General features: G+C 40.4%; 3 protein-coding genes across 4 annotated transcripts; 1 reads left to right on the top strand and 2 right to left on the bottom strand.

Annotated features, from left to right (window-relative positions):
- Window positions 1-281: 281 nt before the first annotated feature.
- On the bottom strand, window positions 282-5,830 carry atxn7l3b (ataxin 7 like 3b). Of its 2 annotated transcripts, none has more exons than XM_080454533.1 (9): window positions 5,707-5,830; window positions 5,059-5,119; window positions 4,654-4,777; window positions 4,206-4,338; window positions 3,149-3,320; window positions 2,314-2,414; window positions 2,151-2,209; window positions 1,757-1,802; window positions 282-1,305 (listed from the first exon to the last, which is right to left on the bottom strand). In XM_080454533.1, exons 3-9 carry the CDS (start codon window positions 4,702-4,704, stop codon window positions 1,226-1,228), a joined length of 642 nt encoding a protein of 213 aa, XP_080310659.1. In that variant the 5' UTR covers window positions 4,705-4,777; window positions 5,059-5,119; window positions 5,707-5,830; the 3' UTR covers window positions 282-1,225. The 2 variants fall into 2 exon arrangements, with proteins under 2 accessions (XP_080310659.1, XP_080310660.1); XM_080454534.1 differs by having other exon boundaries at window positions 2,187-2,209.
- A 1,415-nt stretch (window positions 5,831-7,245) lies between these two features.
- Window positions 7,246-16,749, bottom strand: LOC308104314 (upstream-binding factor 1-like protein 1). Its single transcript, XM_080454721.1, has 15 exons — window positions 16,398-16,749; window positions 15,358-15,533; window positions 14,995-15,075; window positions 14,260-14,415; window positions 13,829-13,893; window positions 13,602-13,647; window positions 13,147-13,208; window positions 12,604-12,745; window positions 12,160-12,219; window positions 11,973-12,025; window positions 10,633-10,822; window positions 10,390-10,437; window positions 9,523-9,621; window positions 8,376-8,432; window positions 7,246-7,599 (listed from the first exon to the last, which is right to left on the bottom strand). Exons 1-15 carry the CDS (start codon window positions 16,441-16,443, stop codon window positions 7,540-7,542), a joined length of 1,341 nt encoding a protein of 446 aa, XP_080310847.1. The 5' UTR covers window positions 16,444-16,749; the 3' UTR covers window positions 7,246-7,539.
- Window positions 16,750-17,792: 1,043 nt separating this feature from the next.
- LOC308105021 (beta-1,4-galactosyltransferase 6-like) lies at window positions 17,793-18,728 on the top strand (the record flags this gene model as incomplete). The annotated part of the gene is made up of 1 exon (XM_080455656.1): window positions 17,793-18,728. One exon carries the CDS (start codon window positions 17,793-17,795, stop codon window positions 18,726-18,728), a length of 936 nt encoding a protein of 311 aa, XP_080311782.1.
- Window positions 18,729-19,849: the final 1,121 nt, after the last annotated feature.

Genomic DNA, 19,849 nt, shown 5'->3' with positions numbered 1-19,849 from the left:
TATAGAGTGCAAACCCCTGCTATTACCATTATTATGATCATCACTATTATTAAACGGCTTGTAAGAATGATCTGTATATCTGACCCTAATCCAATAGCCCCCCCTAGTGGCAAACTGCTTTCCGCTCTGTAGGCCTTGCAGGTCAATTTGCTTGGTTAGTAATTAGGGAAGTAATTAGGATGAGGTGCTGAGGCTCATTGTTCTCACTGGTTTACTTTCACAGAACTCCACACTCACAGTCTATACCCAAAAATGTGAATTCAATTAATAACACACCATAGCACAGGTAACAAATCATTTATTATGCTAGACAGATGAACAAAACTGAGCCAGGATAGCAGCAATTCAACTATTGGAATATTTACACTATCACATCACACCGAGGATACATGTAACCCTTTACAATGTAAACACAAGATACAAAGACATTTTGTATTCTAGAAAACAAGCCCAACGATCCACTGAAAACATTAAACTATAGAAACCCGCTTTTCTTAGCAAATACCTGCTTGTACAGTAAGGTGGGTTCGTTTGCTGAGCGTTTAAAAGAAAAATGTGTTTCCACAGGTGACCAACAACTGACAGAGTCCCTTCTCATGTACACTGTATTAATTAATTGGCTGGCGATATTGACTGTATTAATGAGAAAATAAAAGACCAACCATTACTCATGATTGTCTGGAAGGTAATGTGATGACTTATCATTATTTTTTGTCATTAAAGAGACCTGAAATTGTGAGAAAATTAAAGTTGACATAATTCCTAATTACTCCTCTATGTGAACACTTAACATGATTAGCTCTTTCCTCAGCTGCCACCGTCTGGCCACTGGATGTCTTCCACCTACATCAGTCTCTGTGCTGTGAAAAGCTCTATGGCGCTATTCTTTTATTTTGGACTCCAGCAAATAATATACATAACAAAATTAACTGGAAAGAGAAAAACGATGAGTGTTGGTACAATTAGTTTGTGAAAAACAACAAAATGCGTCAAGTATACTGTGGAAGGTCTGGACTGCTTCTGCAGAACCGCAAAAAACGTAGATGTCACCTAAAACATCAATGTCCATCCATTTAACAACAAAAAAAGAATCAAGGGTGAAGTGTTATTGGTCTTCCCCTTTCTATGTGTGTGCGTGTGTGTGAGAGAGAGAGAGAGAGAGAGAGAGAGAGAGAGAGAGAACACATACACATGTGACAGTTTTGTGCGTTTGTGGGAGAGTGTGTTACTGGGGGAACGCTTCATCTTTCATCAACATACGTGGGCTCTCCTGGTTTTCCATACGGCGTCTGGGGCCCATCATGCCTGGGGGGTACATTATGATTTATTATGACTTCTGACTGAGTATGTTCAGTGTCAGTTAATATATTCAGTTAATATTCATGTTTATTGTTTCTATAGACTATGATAACCATCGACAATTAACTGAAATGTGCATCAATAGCATAATATTGTTCCTTTAAACTGAAGTTTGTTTAAACTTGAACAGAGTATCAAATGGGTAGAGCATAATGCATTATGGAAAAAAACTGCAAATGTAAATTATTGAAACGACGCATTAAAAGGTATTCTAGTAAATATGATTTCACCCTGCTCTAAATCTAAATACCACAGATGACGTCTTGCTACAAAGAACTGTCACAATTCAAACATATCATCATGGCTATATCAGAAAAGGAAAATATTGTAATTAAAATAAGATCAAATCAATCGAGATGTCATCATATATTAATTGAAAGCTACATATTTAACTTACCACTCTTATGTTTAAATGATTTGGATCTTCTAGGTGAGTTTGGATTCTGAGGTAGAAAGAGAAGCAAACAGTTCAAATACTAAACAAAACAATGCGCAAATATTTTGGGGAATAATCAACAACATTGTTGTGTATTTAATACAGTTAGATTCATGGTGATTTTGAAAATAAAGCATTTGGTATTATAACCCTAATAGAACTCTGTTAAGCCCACTCCAGGCGAAAAATGTCTTGGTTGTCGGCAGAAAAAATGTCATTATTCTTTCACACTACGGCTATGATGTGATGCTGGATACATGACAGGGCAAAGGATTTCATTCGGCAGTAAAGTGGGGCAACCAGATAAAACTGTCATCGAAAGGCAATGTAACATTCTCCAGATCAAAGGACTTACTGTGCCGACAGGCTTTTTCACTGAACATGACAGTACCTTGTCGGATTTCCTTTTCTTAGCTGTAAAAGAAAAACACCATAACTTTTTGATTTCGGCAACAGAGATATGGATGATATACAAATCATGATAGAAAAAAAGAAAAGGTCATGGTGTAGTACATTACCTTTCTTTTCTGCACCATAAGACCAATCATTGTCATTAACGTCATCATTATCCTCTTGGTCACTCTCCGACTTATTGTTGGTATTATTACCAGTGACTATTCTGTAGAGAGCAAGAGGGAGAGAGGGGAGGTGATGCAATGACTCAGCAATAATCAATAATAAAATGCTATAACATGATGATTGTGATTTGAATTTGATGCGTTTGTCACGACTGCCATGTCCTGATTTTGAACATTCATATCTGAATTATATATAAATGATGCATGGCTCTATAGCGGGCAACTGCAGCAGTGTCAGCCAATTTCCCTCTGCGTGCTTTGACTATCAATCGCCTTCATGAAGTCAAACACGGACACAGCCGCAACAACAAATAAAAGATAAATTCATGAGAAGCAGTATACCTCTGCAACACGGACAGTGCCAGAGTCGCATATCGTTGCTGTCGGGCAGAAACCTTGTATCTCCATATTTTCAATGCTTTTATCGTAAATTAATGTCCTACTTCGTCAGACAAGAGTGTCACACAAAGGTAGCGCAAATAGTCGATCTACAAGGTCATAATGCTTCGCATTGTGATGCGTTGTGATCTTGTAAATCAGCTATTTTCACTATTTTTGAAACATTCTTACAGTGAAAGTGGATAAGCCTGTCTGTGGGTTTTATAAATAATTAACCAATACAAATATTTATAATAACTACATTGGATCCATTAGAATACCGTTTTCTTTTTTCTTCCCCCATTTCCTGAAAAGTTGTGGACAACATTGGCACAGTTTCCAAAGATTATCTTTGCAATATTTGATCTATCCATTATTATTTGGTCTGCTGATGTACCTGCGGTTGGCAATGCGGCTACTGTTGCGTCCCATGCCCAAGCATTTCTCCAGGTGAGGAGCGAAGCGCGAGGCAGCGATGCTGCGGCTGCAGTTGGGACAAACACACTCCTTGTTCTTCCACTGGTTGTACACCTGGCCGAACACGTCCACCCCTGGCTGGTCCACTATTTCTGGAGGTTTGAAAAGGAGGTGCAAAAGTATTCAAATACTAACCCCCCTCTCAACACTGTAGCCACATCTTCTAACAAACTAAATATTATAACATTTTATTACTAATTCTGGTCTCCAATTTCAACTTTGAATCACACAAACAATCACATGTGAACAACATTGTTGACTCGTGTTACTTTTCACTGTACTCGGTCGCCATGTATCACTTCATGTATAAATCACTATGATATTGAATACATTTACTACATACTTGACATATTATTTATTATATTTATTTCTTTTTACTATAGTCCAAGTGCAGTGAGCCAGGCAAGTTGTTGTTTTGTTTCTGCAGTACAACCTGGTGTCTGGTACTCCTTCCCTAGCACCAGTGGACTGCTACCTGATGACCTTTTTCTCCCCCTCAAATCTATGATTGATTACCATTAGTATTTTTATTTTGCGGCCCTTAGCTGTTATCTCCTTTCCCTGTATCTGTGCTTCGTTTCCTTCTTTACTACTGTAACGGCCACTGGTGGTAACTGAATTCCCCCCCGTGGGATCAATAAAGTTCTATCTATGTATAATGCTATTGCTAAGTGATGTCTCTACTTGCACTAGAGACTGAGGTACTCTGCCTTATTTATTTCTCTTTTTTGTAAGTATACATCTATTTGATATTGTTAGGTTATTTGACATTTTCCTTTTTCTTATGATTATCCTTTAAACTGCAATTTGTGGAAGCTTGTGCTGAAAATCATTTCACCCACACACCTGTGAACCTGGTGATGCGACAGCACACTTGAAATAATACAGGCCTAAAAAGTGTGGTGGGAGCAATAAAATTCACCCTTTAGATTAGCAGCCAGGCAGGCAGGCACACATGACAATGTCCTCGCGCTTACCAAAGTCCCTCATACTTTCTTGGTCCGTGTCATCCAGGAAGAAGTAGCCCTGTTTGACGGCCCTGTGGACCTCAAAGCACAGGCCCAGGCACGCATCCTCCACCAAGTCAGACAGGATGTCCTGAGCTAGGCCCTGGCAGGCAGACAGCCAGGGAAGGAAACATTGGGAAGTTATAACCACCGACACTAGCATTGGGTTGAAATAGCCTTGGATCGAGACCATCATAGATGTATTTTATCGAGTCTGAAGTCAGACTCGATAAAATACATCTATGATGGTCTCGATCCAAGGCTAGGGTTGAAACATTTAGGAGCATTGCCATTACAGTCACACCTTTTTGGTTGGTTACATTGTTGCACAACTTGCCACTCATTCAATGTGTATGCAGCAGCTCTGCACACATCATGTAATGTAGCTTTGTCATTGGGAACTATCCCTCTACTGTACCTCCAGTTTGCTGTTGTCCAGGCTGGACATTGAAACCTCCTCCATTTTCATTTGCCAGAACTACAAGATCAGCCAACACTGCTGTGGTCATGCTGTAGCGCAGCAAGCATTGGCCAAGACAGGGCTGAAGCAAGAGAACAGCAGATAGTTAACATCATTGCGCCTTAAACAAAATGGTCAGTGTACACTCATCAGGGTTAATTTAGCTGTGAGAGAGTACAAAAATGGACCCTTACCCATTTGTAACTCTGAGTGTACAAAAATGGAACCAATTTAATTGCATAATGTACACTGTCATAACACTGAGGATTTTAGTGTGTAGGTGCTTAATTGTGTGTGTGTGTGTGTGTGTGTGTGTGTGTGTGTGTGTGGTCTATGAAACGTGATGTATCATTATGTACTTACAACTGCACGTTGAATACTGCGAGGGAGTGGATTCCAGACTCTCCACCACGTCTATAACCTTCTAATAACAAAGAATGAGAAGTTAGGATCGCTGTCACAGAACTGCAATCATTACAATCGAAACACTAGATCGCACAGAATTCACATTGAACAGTAATAACTCGGCGACGATTCTGTCTAGCCAATAATGTTTGATGATTAAAGTAGCTTAGCTAAAATCTTGCTAAACAAAACAAAGAGCATGGTCATGGATGGACAGGCTACATGAAATGAATACGCCAAGAACAGAGACACACGTTAAAATGGCAACACTTTTATGCGTAGAACCCTGCAATCAAACAGGAATCGATAACGTCTTAACGGATTGAAATGTTTCCAACCGATCGGTTACTACAATGTAACTGATCTACAATGTAACGAGTCGTAAGTCGTTCGTTACATCGTAGATCAGTTACATTGTACCAGATCAGTGAATTGGTTTTGTTTGACTCAAGCCCAGTCCTACTACAACACTGCTGCACTGCGGCTGTTCGCACAACAACTCTCTCCCCACATCAAATGTAGGGATCTATATCACCAGATCCCAACGATCTACGACAAACATAAAGGTCGCGTTTATGCAGATTGCTGGTAATTGTGTTTATTTACCTAATTCGGCAGGCATCCATCTTTACACCAGAGTTCAGGCAGTAGCAATCGATCGCTACACTGGTCGGGGTTTTAATGCTGTAATGCTCCAGATCTCCTCAGTGAACTCCAGCTACAGTCAACAGCGTTGCCAGGCTTTGAGAGAGAAATAAGCAACCGGGTCTATGAAAACAAGCCCAAAATAATAGGTAGATTGATTGATTGAATACTTTAGCAGTTTGCGAAGACAAGCACATGGAAGTACAGTTCAATACAAGGTCTGTTAAGAGGATTTTAAACCCAAGAAAGCTATATGGCTGGTTTCCATTGGGGTCCTTTGTACTGAATTCCTTCGAAAGAAGCGAGCTCTTCAGCCTTTAAACATAATATTCGCTATTTGAAAATCGCCGATCTACAAGCTCTTGTAGATCTGCTATTCAAAAAAATAATAGTCTTGAAGAATTTTTTTTTCTCCCAAAATTGAATATTTTATAACATCTTGTATGGGGGTCCCTGGCATAGAATGTTTTCAGATGGGGGTCTCTTAGCTGTAGTATACCCTCGTAGACGTATTTATGATTCTGACGTTTTCAATCTACGAGAGTTGTAGGGTTCACGCCCCATGGAGACATGGACTTTCTGCACTATGCCCCTCAGACACTCCAAACATGTACAAATTGAAAATAAAGGTGCTTACCCCCAAGCTCCAAATGTTAACTGGGTCTACGGGGTAGTAGTTTAATGTAATAATCCATATCTTTCAATAAAGAAGTGTTTTAATGCCGTCCGTGGCCGAACGCCATTTTTTCACCCTCGTTTACTTCCTGTTTACATTTAGTGTAATTCCGAGTTTCTCCGGATGCGCCCCGTCACTACCCGTCACTACCGCCCATTGGGAACTTCCGACAGAATCGGCCACAGACGGCATTAAAACACTTCTTTATTGAAAGATATGGATTATTACATTAAACTAATAGCCCGTAGACCCAGTTAACATTTGGGGCTTGGGGGTAAGCACCTTTATTTTCAATGTGTACATGTTTGGAGCACATGCATTTGATCATCCAGACTGACTGGTCATGCGGCCTGATATTCGCCCGCAGCTTTTATTGTCGTTACTTTGTATTCACTTTTGTATTCACGAATATCAACTGAAACGATTGGAATGTATTTCATAATAAGCTGTGGCTGTGAATGTGAATAGCCTTGGATCAAGACTATCAGAATTTTGTATTTGATCGATTTTTACATTTGCATATGAAAGTAAAAGTCAGACTCGATAAAACACATAGTCTTGATCCAATTAAGGCTAGAATGTGACCAAATCGTACAACGAATCACACCATACAAGAAATATTTACAAAAACAAGTGTTTCTGTTTATTAAGATATCCAAATGTACATTTGTAAAACTGTTCTCTTGATAAAATACTTTCAAAAAATAATTCTCCACATTCAGTTGTTTGCCACAATAATAATATTATATCTGAAACAAATGAAGAGTGAGCTGAAAAGCTCAAACAAGCACTTGTGTGGTCCAGTCCCCTTATGAAGACCTGAAAACACTTCAACAAGTCATTTAATCACAAACATAAAACAGCTTGATTTAACAGATCAAGCAATAGCATCTAATGGCACATTTCTCATCATAGGGCAGTCACTAACCCAAAATAACCGATTTTTAACTGAAAACTAATTATTTTCCCACTTGCAATATGCAAGTGGGAAATTCCATATTTCATGCGGCCCACAGGCTGCTTTACTGATGAAGATGAAGGAGAAGAAAACAGCACTCCCAAATCAAAGTCCACTTCTGAACAGTTGGTGCCACGGGATCTCCATCATGTCCGTTATGTCAGACCTCAAACATCATCCCATCCTCTTCCTCGTCCTCTTCCTCATCGTCATCCTCATCCTATGTATCAACAGCACCAAAATTATTGATCATAAAAACACAGTGGATTAGGGCTGGGCGATATGACTTCAAAATATCAGGATTATTTCAAACTTTTCCCCCCGATTACGATTGATACGATTACAATTTTTGAATGGCACCATTGGACAACTAAGCTAATTGTTTAATCAGACCAATTGGTAGAAGTTCTAGTCGCTTATGTATTGTTCTAGTCGCTCTATTCGAACTTTTTCATGTTGATTCGTTGATACATAAGTAGAAAAAAACATTTAAAAAATACACCTTGCTTCTCGATTATTCGATTAGCCTTAAGATTAAAGGAGTAGTTAACTAAAAAAATACATATTTTCTATCTACACACCCCATGAAGCTTTGAATTCATGGAGATTATTTAGTTTTTGTCGCATTCCTGAGCCAATAATTTGGTGACCGGGTGATTGGTCAGTAAGAGACTCAGTAGGAGACTCATTGAATCTCCTACAGTGCAGAGAGGGAATTCGGCATTCGACTATTTGAGTCTCCTACCGGACACTCCGCCTTCATCAAATTATTGGCTTAGGAATGCGACAAAAACAACAAACAAAATAATCTCCATGAATTCAAGGCTTTATGGGGTGTGTAATTGATAGAAAATAAGTAATTTTTTGGGTGAACTACTCCTTTAAGTCAGTAATTGATTCTAAAAGTCAGTTTCTATATACGTATGTTCAGATAATTTCCCAGCCCTATAATAAAAATAAGGTTAAAAAATGGAGGCAGTGTTTTAATATTCTAACCTCGGTAGAATCATAATCTTCACTGCTGTAGTACTCCAAGTCCTCATCTTCAGAATCCTATGAGAGATGTTAAACAAATTAAACATTATATTCATTAATCATAGTAGTTCATCAGCTCAACGGTAAAGGCATAATAAAACCCTAAACAGAATCCAGCATGTCAATTATAAGCAGAATTGCAAAAAAGATGACAATATATTGTCGTTTCATCATATTTATACAATACCCATTGTACCTGTTGTCAGAGTACTCTCTGTACCCATCGTTAGAGTACCCAGGGCGGTAACCGTTACCACAACCACAGTACTAATGACACGTGATATAAATACGGGCAGACAGTTAACAGACATCTGCAATGTTTTGGTTCTCGACAGGTCAGACCGAATTCCCACTCTGCACTGCACACTCCCCAGTAATCACCGGCACACATGGCAAGTTTGAGGTCAATTGGTTGAACGACACACAATTACGTCCAGGACAGACATACACTCAGCCAGGGGTGCAATGCTCACTGGACGGCCTTGCACGGCGTGCCGGAACCTATTTGACCAGGAGCACGCGCAGGCACACGCATAGATTTAAAACGACTTTAAATTCACACTTCAACAAAGTTTACAAAGACTCCCGACTCACGCCAGGTACATTAACATAGGAATTAGCCTATATGCAAATCAATTGTCCATTGTGTGACCTATAGTGTAGGTGTTAAGCGACGTGCGCGTCACGTCATTAAAATACAGTACTAGCACTTCCCAAATGAGCATAGCAACACTGACTCAGACACACACATATACAGAAGTTTTGTGAATTTATAGATCGATGTGATGGGAGGTGCATGGTCTTCTTGACACGTCACAAGCCACGTCTGTTTACGACTCGAATACAAAAAAGACAAAAGTACCAAAATCGTGGCACTGTCCCTTTAATTATTCATGTGGATCCCCATTGACACATCCACTGATTGAGACATTCACATACTGATTGGTCTGATGAAGCCCTTCGTGTATTGATTAATAAAGCACGGAGCAACATTATACTGTGTGCGGACATGACCTTTCTTTACTTAAATATTTCTTGCACATGCACTACGGCTGAAGACCGTTGTCCTACAACATATTTTTGGCGTATTGTCACACTATCAACTTACAGATGGTATGTTCAAGTTCTCCTTTTCAGCTTTTTTGGGAAACTTTTTTGGTCTGCTTCTCCTCATTGCCTCTATGTCCAAGTCAATGATTTCACAATTCTGAAAATAAATAAGTCAAAAGAAACTTTGAGAAAATACTTCTTGAAAACCAAGGACAACAAAAGTATCAGTATAGCTAATCTATAGAAGTAGGTTTTAAGGAGGGATTTAAACCGGGGGACAGACTCTGTGAGCCTGATCTCTAGGGGCAGGGCATTCCAAAGGGTAGGGGCTCTGAAAGCGAAGGCCATGCGACCTTTTGCATTTAACAGACCCTTTGGAATGACCAGGAGTGCTTGGTTAGAAGATCTCAGACTACGTGTAGGCACATATGGGGGGGAGTAGGTCCAAGATATAGGCTGGGGCAAGACCTAGCCTGGCCTTATGAGTAGTGAGTAAGATTTTGTAATTAATTCTAAATTCAACTGGGAGCCAATGGAGGGATGCTAGAATGGGTGTGATATGATCAAATTTCTTTGTACCAGTTAAGAGACGGGCCGCAGCATTTTGAACCAGCTGAAGGCTGTGGATGGATTTTTTGGAGAGGCAGGTGTAGAGAGAATTACAGTAGTCTAACCGCGAGAAGATGAAGGCATGAACAACTTTTTCTAGGTCGGCGATGGACAGGAATGATTTAATTTTTGCTATATTTCTAAGGTGATAGAATGATGATTGAACGACCTTTTTAACATGCTGTTGGAAGTTGAGGTCTGGGTCAAAGGTGACACCCAGGTTTCTAACTGTGGCTTTGAGGTTTGCAACTAGTGGGCCGAGGTTGTTTTCAATCTGGGATCATGCTTGCAAACAAACGAGTGCTTGTAATATTACCTGGGGTTTCTGTATGCGGTACTCAGTCTTCTTCTCGGATGACAAGTTCTGAAAAATATTGACAGCAAAAGTTCAGAACGTGCTTATAAAGACGTAGCTCTAAGAACACAAGTCAGTTTAACCACATGAACCCTAGTGATCCAATTGTGGTACATTCTGTGAAAATAGGCGACATATCTTTGCTATTTGACGCACAACTAAGTATGTAGGGGTTAAGTGGTTAACGTGACTTGTGTACCATACCTCAAACCATTTCTTCAGCTCCACAGTGTACTTCATGAAGCCGTCCGCAGCCATGTTGCGGTAGTGTGTCTTGTCAGTTGAAGAGAGGGCCTGCCACAACGGACTAACCACGCTTAATCGCTTCGTTACCTCTGGGACCTCAGCCTTCAGGAGGTCCATATGCTCTCTGCAGAACAATACATGGCCTGATCTGTGTGAGGGAAAGATGATTAAGATTAGGCGTACATAATTTTATCGATTATAAAAAATATATGTAATTGATAATCGATTGTAATAACAATAACTGATTTTAGGGTGGGAAAATGTAATTTCGTTCACATGTTTTTTAATAGAGAAAATATCCGATGACAAGATCACGGGGTCAGTTTCTAAGTCGGATATTTTTGCAATTTGTTTGCGACACTGTTGTACGATGAAGCATATAATAAGGCTTAAGTGGTTAATAAGACTAATCAATGTAGTCAATTATTAAAAGATCTATTATAATTGATTCGTTGATACCGGTATATAAAAACTAAGCAAATTATAAATAAAAAAAAATGCTTCTCAATTATTTGATTAATCGAAAAAGGAATCGATACAGGATACAGGATCAACAAGTGAAATTGGAAGTGATGACACAAAGAAGTGAGCAGACATTTTTTTAATGGAACACTATAAAATTTAAGCTGATAAATGGGTACCCTCTCCTGATTGGCTGAAATACCTAAACAATAATTTTCTGTTTAGAGAAGAGCTGGAAAGGCCAGGAGAACCCTGTTATTGAACAAACACTCTATAGTAATGATTACTATCAGAATATAGACCTTTTAACAAAAAACCTTGTTTTATATTTATATATTGTTTTGTTTTAACAATTTGTTTTAATCAATTACAGGTACATACCTTTAACGGGCATCTGTCATAGTTCTCTAGTGTGCTGTACATCTCAGTACATTATGATTAAGATTATACATTTAATTTAAATATTATACATTTAATTTATACTCTGTTGTACGATGGTGTCACATGAATAGGTAAGTAGGTCGGAGTGGCTTATTGTCAGTATCAGTTGAGAACGAGGGCGTCAGTCCCCTTTTCAATGCGATAGACCCCTGGGAGATGGAATGCTGAGGTGGAGCGCGAGGTGGAGTGCAACGCCTACCGTACAACCTAGTTACCAAAGCCGTGCTACTCATACGTTAAGTTGGCGGTGCCCGGGATCGAACCCATGAACATGCAGTTCAAAGGCGAGTGCTTTACCGACTGACATAGCCCGAGCCCGACACGGAGTAGCCACGTATAAATCAGGCTTCAGGAAGCATTTTAAATGCTCTGACATAATTCTATTATATACTCACTCAGTTGGCTTCTTGGGTTCATTTGGAAACTTTTCTGCAAGCATGACAGAGTTCTGTAAGAGCAACAGAATGTTTTGAGAAATGCAGCAACAGAGCAGTATTAGTAGGGCATTAAAGGTAAGTACACAAGTCAGATTCAGATTTGTAATGTAAAAGTAAAGAACGGCGGATGAGAGGATTTTGTTACCTCCGATTTCTTAACTCTCCAGCCCTCAGCGCTTATATCCTGCTGGTATTCATTCTTCATCTAAAACGAAAGTAAACAGTAATACGTTCAGAGTTATACGCTATGTGATGATGAATTGGCATAAAAGGTCACGATGTGAAACGAGTAACATGCTTTATTGTGCTTTCTCTGTACGTGTTTGTTATGGTTTCACACACACTAATTCTCAAAGTGGGATCAGGGTCCAAGCTAAATGAGCAACAGTTTAAAAGGTCCAATCTTCAATCTCACAACGAGTCGCTGTGCAACATGATGTGAGCTTGTAGATCGGCTATTTTCGCTATTCATTAAAAAGAAATGTATGAGTAAATCTCAGGGGGTCCTTGGCACAAAATCTTTTCAAATAGGGGTCCACGGCCAAATACTCCCTCTTGGCCGGGGGAGATATTAGGCTTTTGGACAAACCTTACGGAAGCGCTGTTGATACTTGGTTTTCGTTTCCTTATCCATTTCTCGCCAGCGCTGGGCACACACAACAATGAAGTTCGTGTTGGTGATGCCCTCCCTGGCGGCCCACTGCTCCTTACAGAAGAGTGTGTAGCTATTGCTAAACACACACAAATGGAAATGTTGAGTTATCAATCTGTTATCAGATAAGAAAACATTAATTCACCATCAACCGAAAAAGGACATGGTAAACACTTGATGTATGATGTATTATCTTGTGTCCTTGCTTACTGTAAATCGCTCTGGATTAAGAGTCTGCTAAACGCCTAAACTGTAAACTGTAAATATACAAAGAAATGACTGACAATGACTGGTACTTGTAGATAATCTATTTCCGTAATTTTTCAACAGATAAATGAATGGAAACGATTTTGATGATCATGCAAAAATAATTGCGATTATCTCAATTGCAACCAGGCAATTATGTAATCATTATGACTCAATAATTGCAAGGACTATGCAATTATAGTCCTTATAGTATTACACCTATGCGTGACTTACGGAGGGGGTTTGGCAGGCGTGGGTGGTTCAGTTGTCTTCTGATCTTCAGGCTGTTGCTCTTTCTGCCTCCAAGAATAGACAACAAGATGAGCGATTCAATATAAAATGATTATACATTGGAGGACAACTTGGGAGCAATTATGAACATTCATGTGTTTAAGTCCGACTGATTTGTTAAGCCTGAGTTATACTTAATCTTACAAGTGTTGTGAGCTTGTAGATCTGCTATTCTCAGTGTGGAACACCATTGTATGATGGAGTATAAATTAGGCATTACAGGAAAAAGATGTCCTGACTTGAGATTCTCTTAATCTGGTATGCGTATTCCAAGTTGCTCTATTGAAAGTTTTAACCAATATGAATTTGATCATAAAAATAAGTACATTTTAAAAAGTGAACTATCCATCCAAAGAAAACATTTGTCATCATTTACAGTACACCTGTGTTTCACTTACACCACTCTTTTTACTGGGCGTTGTTTCCTTTTGATAGTACCGTTTCCTGAAAGATAAAGCTTTGAATGAATGTGGGTAACCTACAAGAGCACAATCCTGAGTGTTAATGTAAAATAAATAAACACATTTTGCCATGTACCTCACAAATTGGCAAATAATGAAACATGTAAGTGACAGACAGACAGACAGACAGACAGAACAGGAACACAGACAAGACATTTGTTTACCTGAACTGCTTCAACTTTTCTTCATATTCTTCGTGGGAACGTTTAAATTTATTGATATATTTCTCCTATGGTCAAAAATAGAAAATAAAAGGTTTTAATGTCCTAGTTCAAATCTGTGTGTATAGAGCAGTGTTTCAGGTAATAGTAACCCATAAGTGGAGTAACATTTGGACAGGGTTGTGAACAAAGGACAACTTAGTGGGATACTATGCAATATGTGACCCGAACAAAATAATTCTGAAAACATGTTTTGAGTAATGTGCAATACAGGAAAACCTATTCTGATCTTTTCTAGTGGTGTAAATATGAACAAAATATGATGTGAGATTATGCCACATTAGCCTACTGACAGTAAACTGCCAGATGCAGTGCCAGCTCATAAAATGTTTAAAATGTCTCTAGCATTACCCTTTTCGCCTTATAAACTGTACCTTTTTGTCTGCTGGAAGCTTCTTGTACTTTTCATTTGCCTTCTTCATTAGCTCGCTGGATCTAAGGTGTGGGAATTTCTTGTTAAACTTGGCCTGTTTCTCCTGAAAAAAGATGCTGTTCGGAGGGATGGGTTTCTTTGGGAAGCAAGGATGTATCTGCAGGAGAGAGCATTCATTGTAAATGTATAGAATCTGTGTGTGGTATTCACAAAACGTATTCTGGATATTCCCCATCATACAAAAGTATGGCGTATTATTTCTGCATGTTACGTTGTATAATGTATAATGGATCACTGCGATGTCTTCAGTGTGCTAGAGCAGTGGTTCTCAAACCTTTTCATGTCAAGGACCCCCAAATGTATATGTTTTTGGCCACGGGACCCCATCTGAAAAGATTTTGTGCCAGGGACCCGCATAAGAGATTTTATTTTCACAATTTCTCTGGATTTTTCAAAATGTTAAAAAAAATAGCTGATCCACAAGCTCACAACGGTCGCATCGCGATGTGTTGTGAGCTTGGAGATCTGCTAGTTTCGCATAACCAAAGTATAAAATGGGTTTAAGTGGTTAGACTGCTCCTCATTTTGCTGGGGATCTCCTGGAACCCTCTCAAGGACCCCTGGACTTCGAGAACCACTGTGCTAGAGACATTTGCCAGAGACCTTTCGTGTCTTTGAGTTGTCGGCTTTGCGAGATAAGCATACAGTTACTTATTCTCAGTGATATTTTCCTTACCTTATAGTTCTTGGTCGAAGGATTACCTATGGCGTCCTGTGCCTCGTTAATGAGGTCTGGGAGGGTTCGAACCTTGCGCATCTAAATATTAAAAAAACAGCAGTATTATACTTCATATACCACATATACGGTACATGGATTTGACATTTTAGATAACCAATATTGGTAGCCAGACATATCTACAGTATGTATTTGGGTAAAATAAATTATTCTAAGAAATTTCGTGGTTACAAATCATTGTGCGAAAATGATACAAATTCATAAGACTGATTCCCCAGTCAGTATATCGTTCAACTCCTTTTAAAGTTACTAGTTAGTTACTAGAATAATTTAAACATGGGACAAAGTCAAAGTGTTGCATACCTTCTGTGTAATCTGATGCCACTTAGTTTTGCATTCTTCGGGAGAGTACGGAGGAAAAGCCACCACACTCCAATTCAGCTTCATCTGTGCCTGGTTGTATGCAGACTTTTTTTTATCATTAGGGATGTTTTCTTGAATGGCAAGCAGGAGCTTCTGGAGGTCATCTGTGCTCCACTCTATGTTCAAAGAATGGACAAGGAGAACAATCTGAAGATAAGGTGTACCATGAAGCTCACTTTGTCTTATTTATTTTTTAAGTCAAGGACCCCCAAATTAATTATTAATGTATTTGGCCGCAGACCCCCATCTGAAAATATGTGGTGCCAGCAAGGACCAACAAACAAGATTGTGTTTCAACATGCTTGTAGATCGGCTGTTTTAAAATAGCCGATGGTTTAGCAAAGCAAAATGACAGCAGTTTAAGATTGATTCCATGAATTCCCATTCATAAAATGCATGGGTGTGGGTGTAGATTGGCTTCAAAGACAACACTTTAACACAGTAGGTTTGTATGGATACATTTGCTAGAACAGTGGTTTTCAAAGGGTCCAAGGACCCTCAAATGGTTCCTTCATGAGGGGGTTCTAAATATTTAGGGTCCATTAACCGGTTCCATTTGTACACTTTCAGTTCTGGGGGGTCCAAGAGATTAAATAGTTTGAGAACCACTGGCCTAGAACAGTGGTTCTCAAAGTGGGGTCCAGGGACCCTCAGGGTTCCTTGAGGGGGTTCCAAAAGGACCCTTACGAATCCATTTGGTTCCATTTGTACACTCTCAGAGTTATGAGGGTCCTTGAGATTTAAAAAGTTTGAGAACCACTGGCCTAGAAGACATGCAGATGTTTTGGACGTATATGACCTCGCTTTAGTTTCTATTCACAGCTCAATTCTCAGTTCCGGTTTAGAGCCCGCCTACTGTATCCGGTATTTAGCAGTACACAAACATATGCACTCACAGCTGTTTCCGCATCCGCTCTAGTCCGGAACTGCAACGCACAACAAACAAAGCAACATTTATACAACCCAGTCTAGGATGTTACCTTGTCCTTCTTCAGTCTCCATTTGGGAAACGTCAGCGTCAGTCATCGTCCTCTCCTCATAGAACGGGTTATCTCAGTGTTGTGGTGAAGACTATAAAACTATAAAACTTGAACCAATCACTAACTTCCCTTAAAGAGTCGACCAACAAACGTCAGCTGACCCACAGGGAGCTAGCGTGCTTATCCCCCCTTAAACACGTGGCTTATTGTTTAATAAGCACCACGTTGAAATTCACATGATCATGCCACACTGTTGTGGAAGACACCAAAAAGCAGAACAACTAATTATTCCTTGAATGTATTAATAAAGAAAAACCGGCGGGATGTAAACAAGACCGTCTCCACGTTTTGAAGGCGGGTGCAGCGTTGCCAGGTTTTGAGAGAGAAACAAGCCCAAAAGAAGCGAGCCCTTCGCCCTTTGTACATTGGTTATTTGAAAAATAGTCAATCTACAAGCTCACAATCACAATGCGTCACGATGCGACGCGTTGTGAGCTTGTAGATCTGCTATTATTATATTTTCTCTAACAACAGAATCCACAAATCTGGTATGGGTGTACCTGGAACAAAATATTTCCTGATGGGGGTCCACACACAGACAAATAGTAAATACATATTCATTTGGGGGTCCTTGACAAGAACAATGTTTGAGAACCACTGGTTTCAACCATAATAATAAAAGAAAACATTTAGGAAACAAGCCCAAACAAGCAACTACACTTTGCAAAAAACGCCCAAAGTAGCTTATAATAAGCGGACATGGCAACACTGGTGCCGAAAGGAGGAGGAACCGATGACGTATCTATGACGTTTGATATACATCTACGTGACGTATCATGGCCGTTGTGATAAAGAGGCAATTCATTTCTAAGCTTCTCTGATCATCACATTAACATGTTGAAGAGTTGGAGTAATTATTTATGTGCAAGCTGCCAACAAATTGCATTTACATAGACAGATAGAGGACACAAATATCATCAAATACCAAAACAAAACAATGTGTATAACAGTGTGTACTCGACAATAAAGGCAGAGTACCTCAGTCTCTTATTGGGCAAGTAAAGGAGCCAAGACCCAAGCTGTTCTCCAGCAATACTGGTACTGTGTACTCCAGCTAGTACACAGAAAACAGTTTAGACTGTATCGACCTGTTGGTGTCATCAATTCAAGGACAGTGTTTTTTAAAGGGATTTCTTTTGGTGAGAGGGGAGTTTTGACTGAGCCAAAATGGTGAACTGTAGGGCGCTCCTACAAGTGTCCATTCGCTCATTTCTGGCCGTTATCTTGTTCTTCTTCCTATCCACTACGTGTATATACTTTGTTTACGCAGCTCCCGGAAAGGTTAATGAATACTATTATGTGGGAAAGGTCTGGGTTACCAGTAAGTTGGGCATCATGGCCTATCCAGATGTCAAGACCTCCACAGAGCATCCATATCTACCCGATGACTTCCCCAAGTGCGAGAACCTTACCTGTCCAGAGCGATTACCTGCTATGAAGGGTCCTATGGAAGTAAAAATGGCAGAAATCTCTATGGAGGCCGTAGTGTCTAAGCATTTAGATATCCAGTCTGGGGGACACTGGAAACCAAAGGACTGCAAGCCACACTGGAAAGTGGCCATCCTAATCCCATTCAGAAACCGTGATGAGCAGCTGCCCATCCTGTTGGACCATCTCACCCCCATGTTGCAGAGACAGCGGCTGCAGTTCGCCTACTATGTCATTGAGCAGACAGGGACCCAACCCTTCAACAGGGGCATGCTCTTTAACGTTGGCTTCCAGGAGGCCATGAAAGACCTGGATTGGGACTGCGTGATCTTCCACGACGTGGATCACCTCCCCGAGAACGACCGCAACTACTACGGCTGCGGCCAGATGCCACGCCACTTTGTTCCCGCACTCGACAAATACTCGTACGTGCTACCCTACAACAAGTTCTTGGGTGGCGTCACCGGAGTCACCGCAGAGCAGTACCGTGAAATCAATGGCTTTCCCAATGCATACTGGGGGTGGGGAGGAGAGGACGACGACTTATTGAACAGGTTGTATTCTGCTGGTCTGAAGATCTCTCGGCCAGAGGCAGAGATAGGGAAGTACACGTCAATTTCACACCACCATAGAGGAGAGAAGCAGTTCCTAGGACGATTCAAGCTGTTGAGGTATTCCAAAGAGAGGCAGTACGTCGATGGCCTCAACAACCTTCACTACAGCCGTCCCACCGAAGTCTCCTACAGCGAGCTCTACACCAAGATCAGCGTGGACTTGCAACCCATCCCACTGCTGAACTGTGGCGGCTGGTGGTGTGGAGGCAACACTAAAAAGCTGCCTTGAATCCTTACTCTGAAAAATCCCAAAGTCATCCAGATCCCTAAAAAAAGAGGAAAGATGAAAAGGTAGTCTCTTAAATGTAGCTCTTGATTGTATATGTGTGTCAGAGTGAGTCTAGTTAATTGACCAGTGGTTAGGCCGAGCAATTGCCACCACTGCAGGATATGGATAGGCTGGTACCCCTTTTTTGCCCAGCCATTGTTGACAGCCTTTATGATTGTTGAGCAGGATATGATAGGATGACTCCCCCTTTAAAAGCCCCGTTTCTGATTCTGTGTTTCATGTGTGTCTCTCTTTGTTCTTGGTAGAGTTGGATGCAGGACAGCCCAAATGAACATTTATTGTCTCATGGTGCCAGGCAAGTGAAATTGAGATTGATTCTCATGTGACACTTTAATGTGTCCTTTCTGAGAGGCTGGTTATACTGGGGAGAATGGCGGCTGTATTTCCAGCAGGTGATCAAGATGAGGAGGCACAGACAACGGGGGGATCAGAGACTATGAGGCTATACACAGTTCAACTACCATTCCTACCCTTATTGGTGTCTAGCTGTCTCCTGACTCTAACAGCACTGAAATTACTATGCTGTGCTCAGTGTGGGGCCCCATAGTTTGCTGGATTTCCATCATGGTCTATCCTCCCGTGGTTGCTGACTCGGCAGTGGACGACGTTGCAAAGTCTGTTGCCCAGTAGGGTAAAAAAAACACCTTGAGGATGACAACAACAGACTCCCTCTGCCCCATTGAAATTGTGGTTGAGAGGAGGGGGTTTGGGAAACCCTGTACTGTACCATTTGATTGAGTTCATAGTGGTAGGCATTAATCTATGTGGGAGTTCATATGAGGTAGTTATGAATCTTAATTTTTGAATATCCGTGACAGTCACCAAAATGTGATTGTCATGTTGGAGTGTTAAACATAAATTTATATGTATTATCTCTGCCAGGCTGAAGGCGAGGGGGGATTGTCCGGGGCTAATCTCACAAAGCACTGGACTGATCATTTCCAAATGTGGAAGTACCACACACATTTGTTTCCCCCACCTACAGTTTTAACTCGAATTTTATAATCAGTTAATAAGTCAGTGGCAGTGGGATTGGACTGGACTGAAACATTGCCCAAATA

Source organism: Gymnoscopelus braueri (assembly GCF_963280865.1).
Source record: "Gymnoscopelus braueri genome assembly, chromosome: 17".
Classification (NCBI taxonomy): Eukaryota; Metazoa; Chordata; class Actinopteri; order Myctophiformes; family Myctophidae; genus Gymnoscopelus; species Gymnoscopelus braueri.
This window is presented reverse-complemented; position numbering and strand designations above follow the sequence as displayed.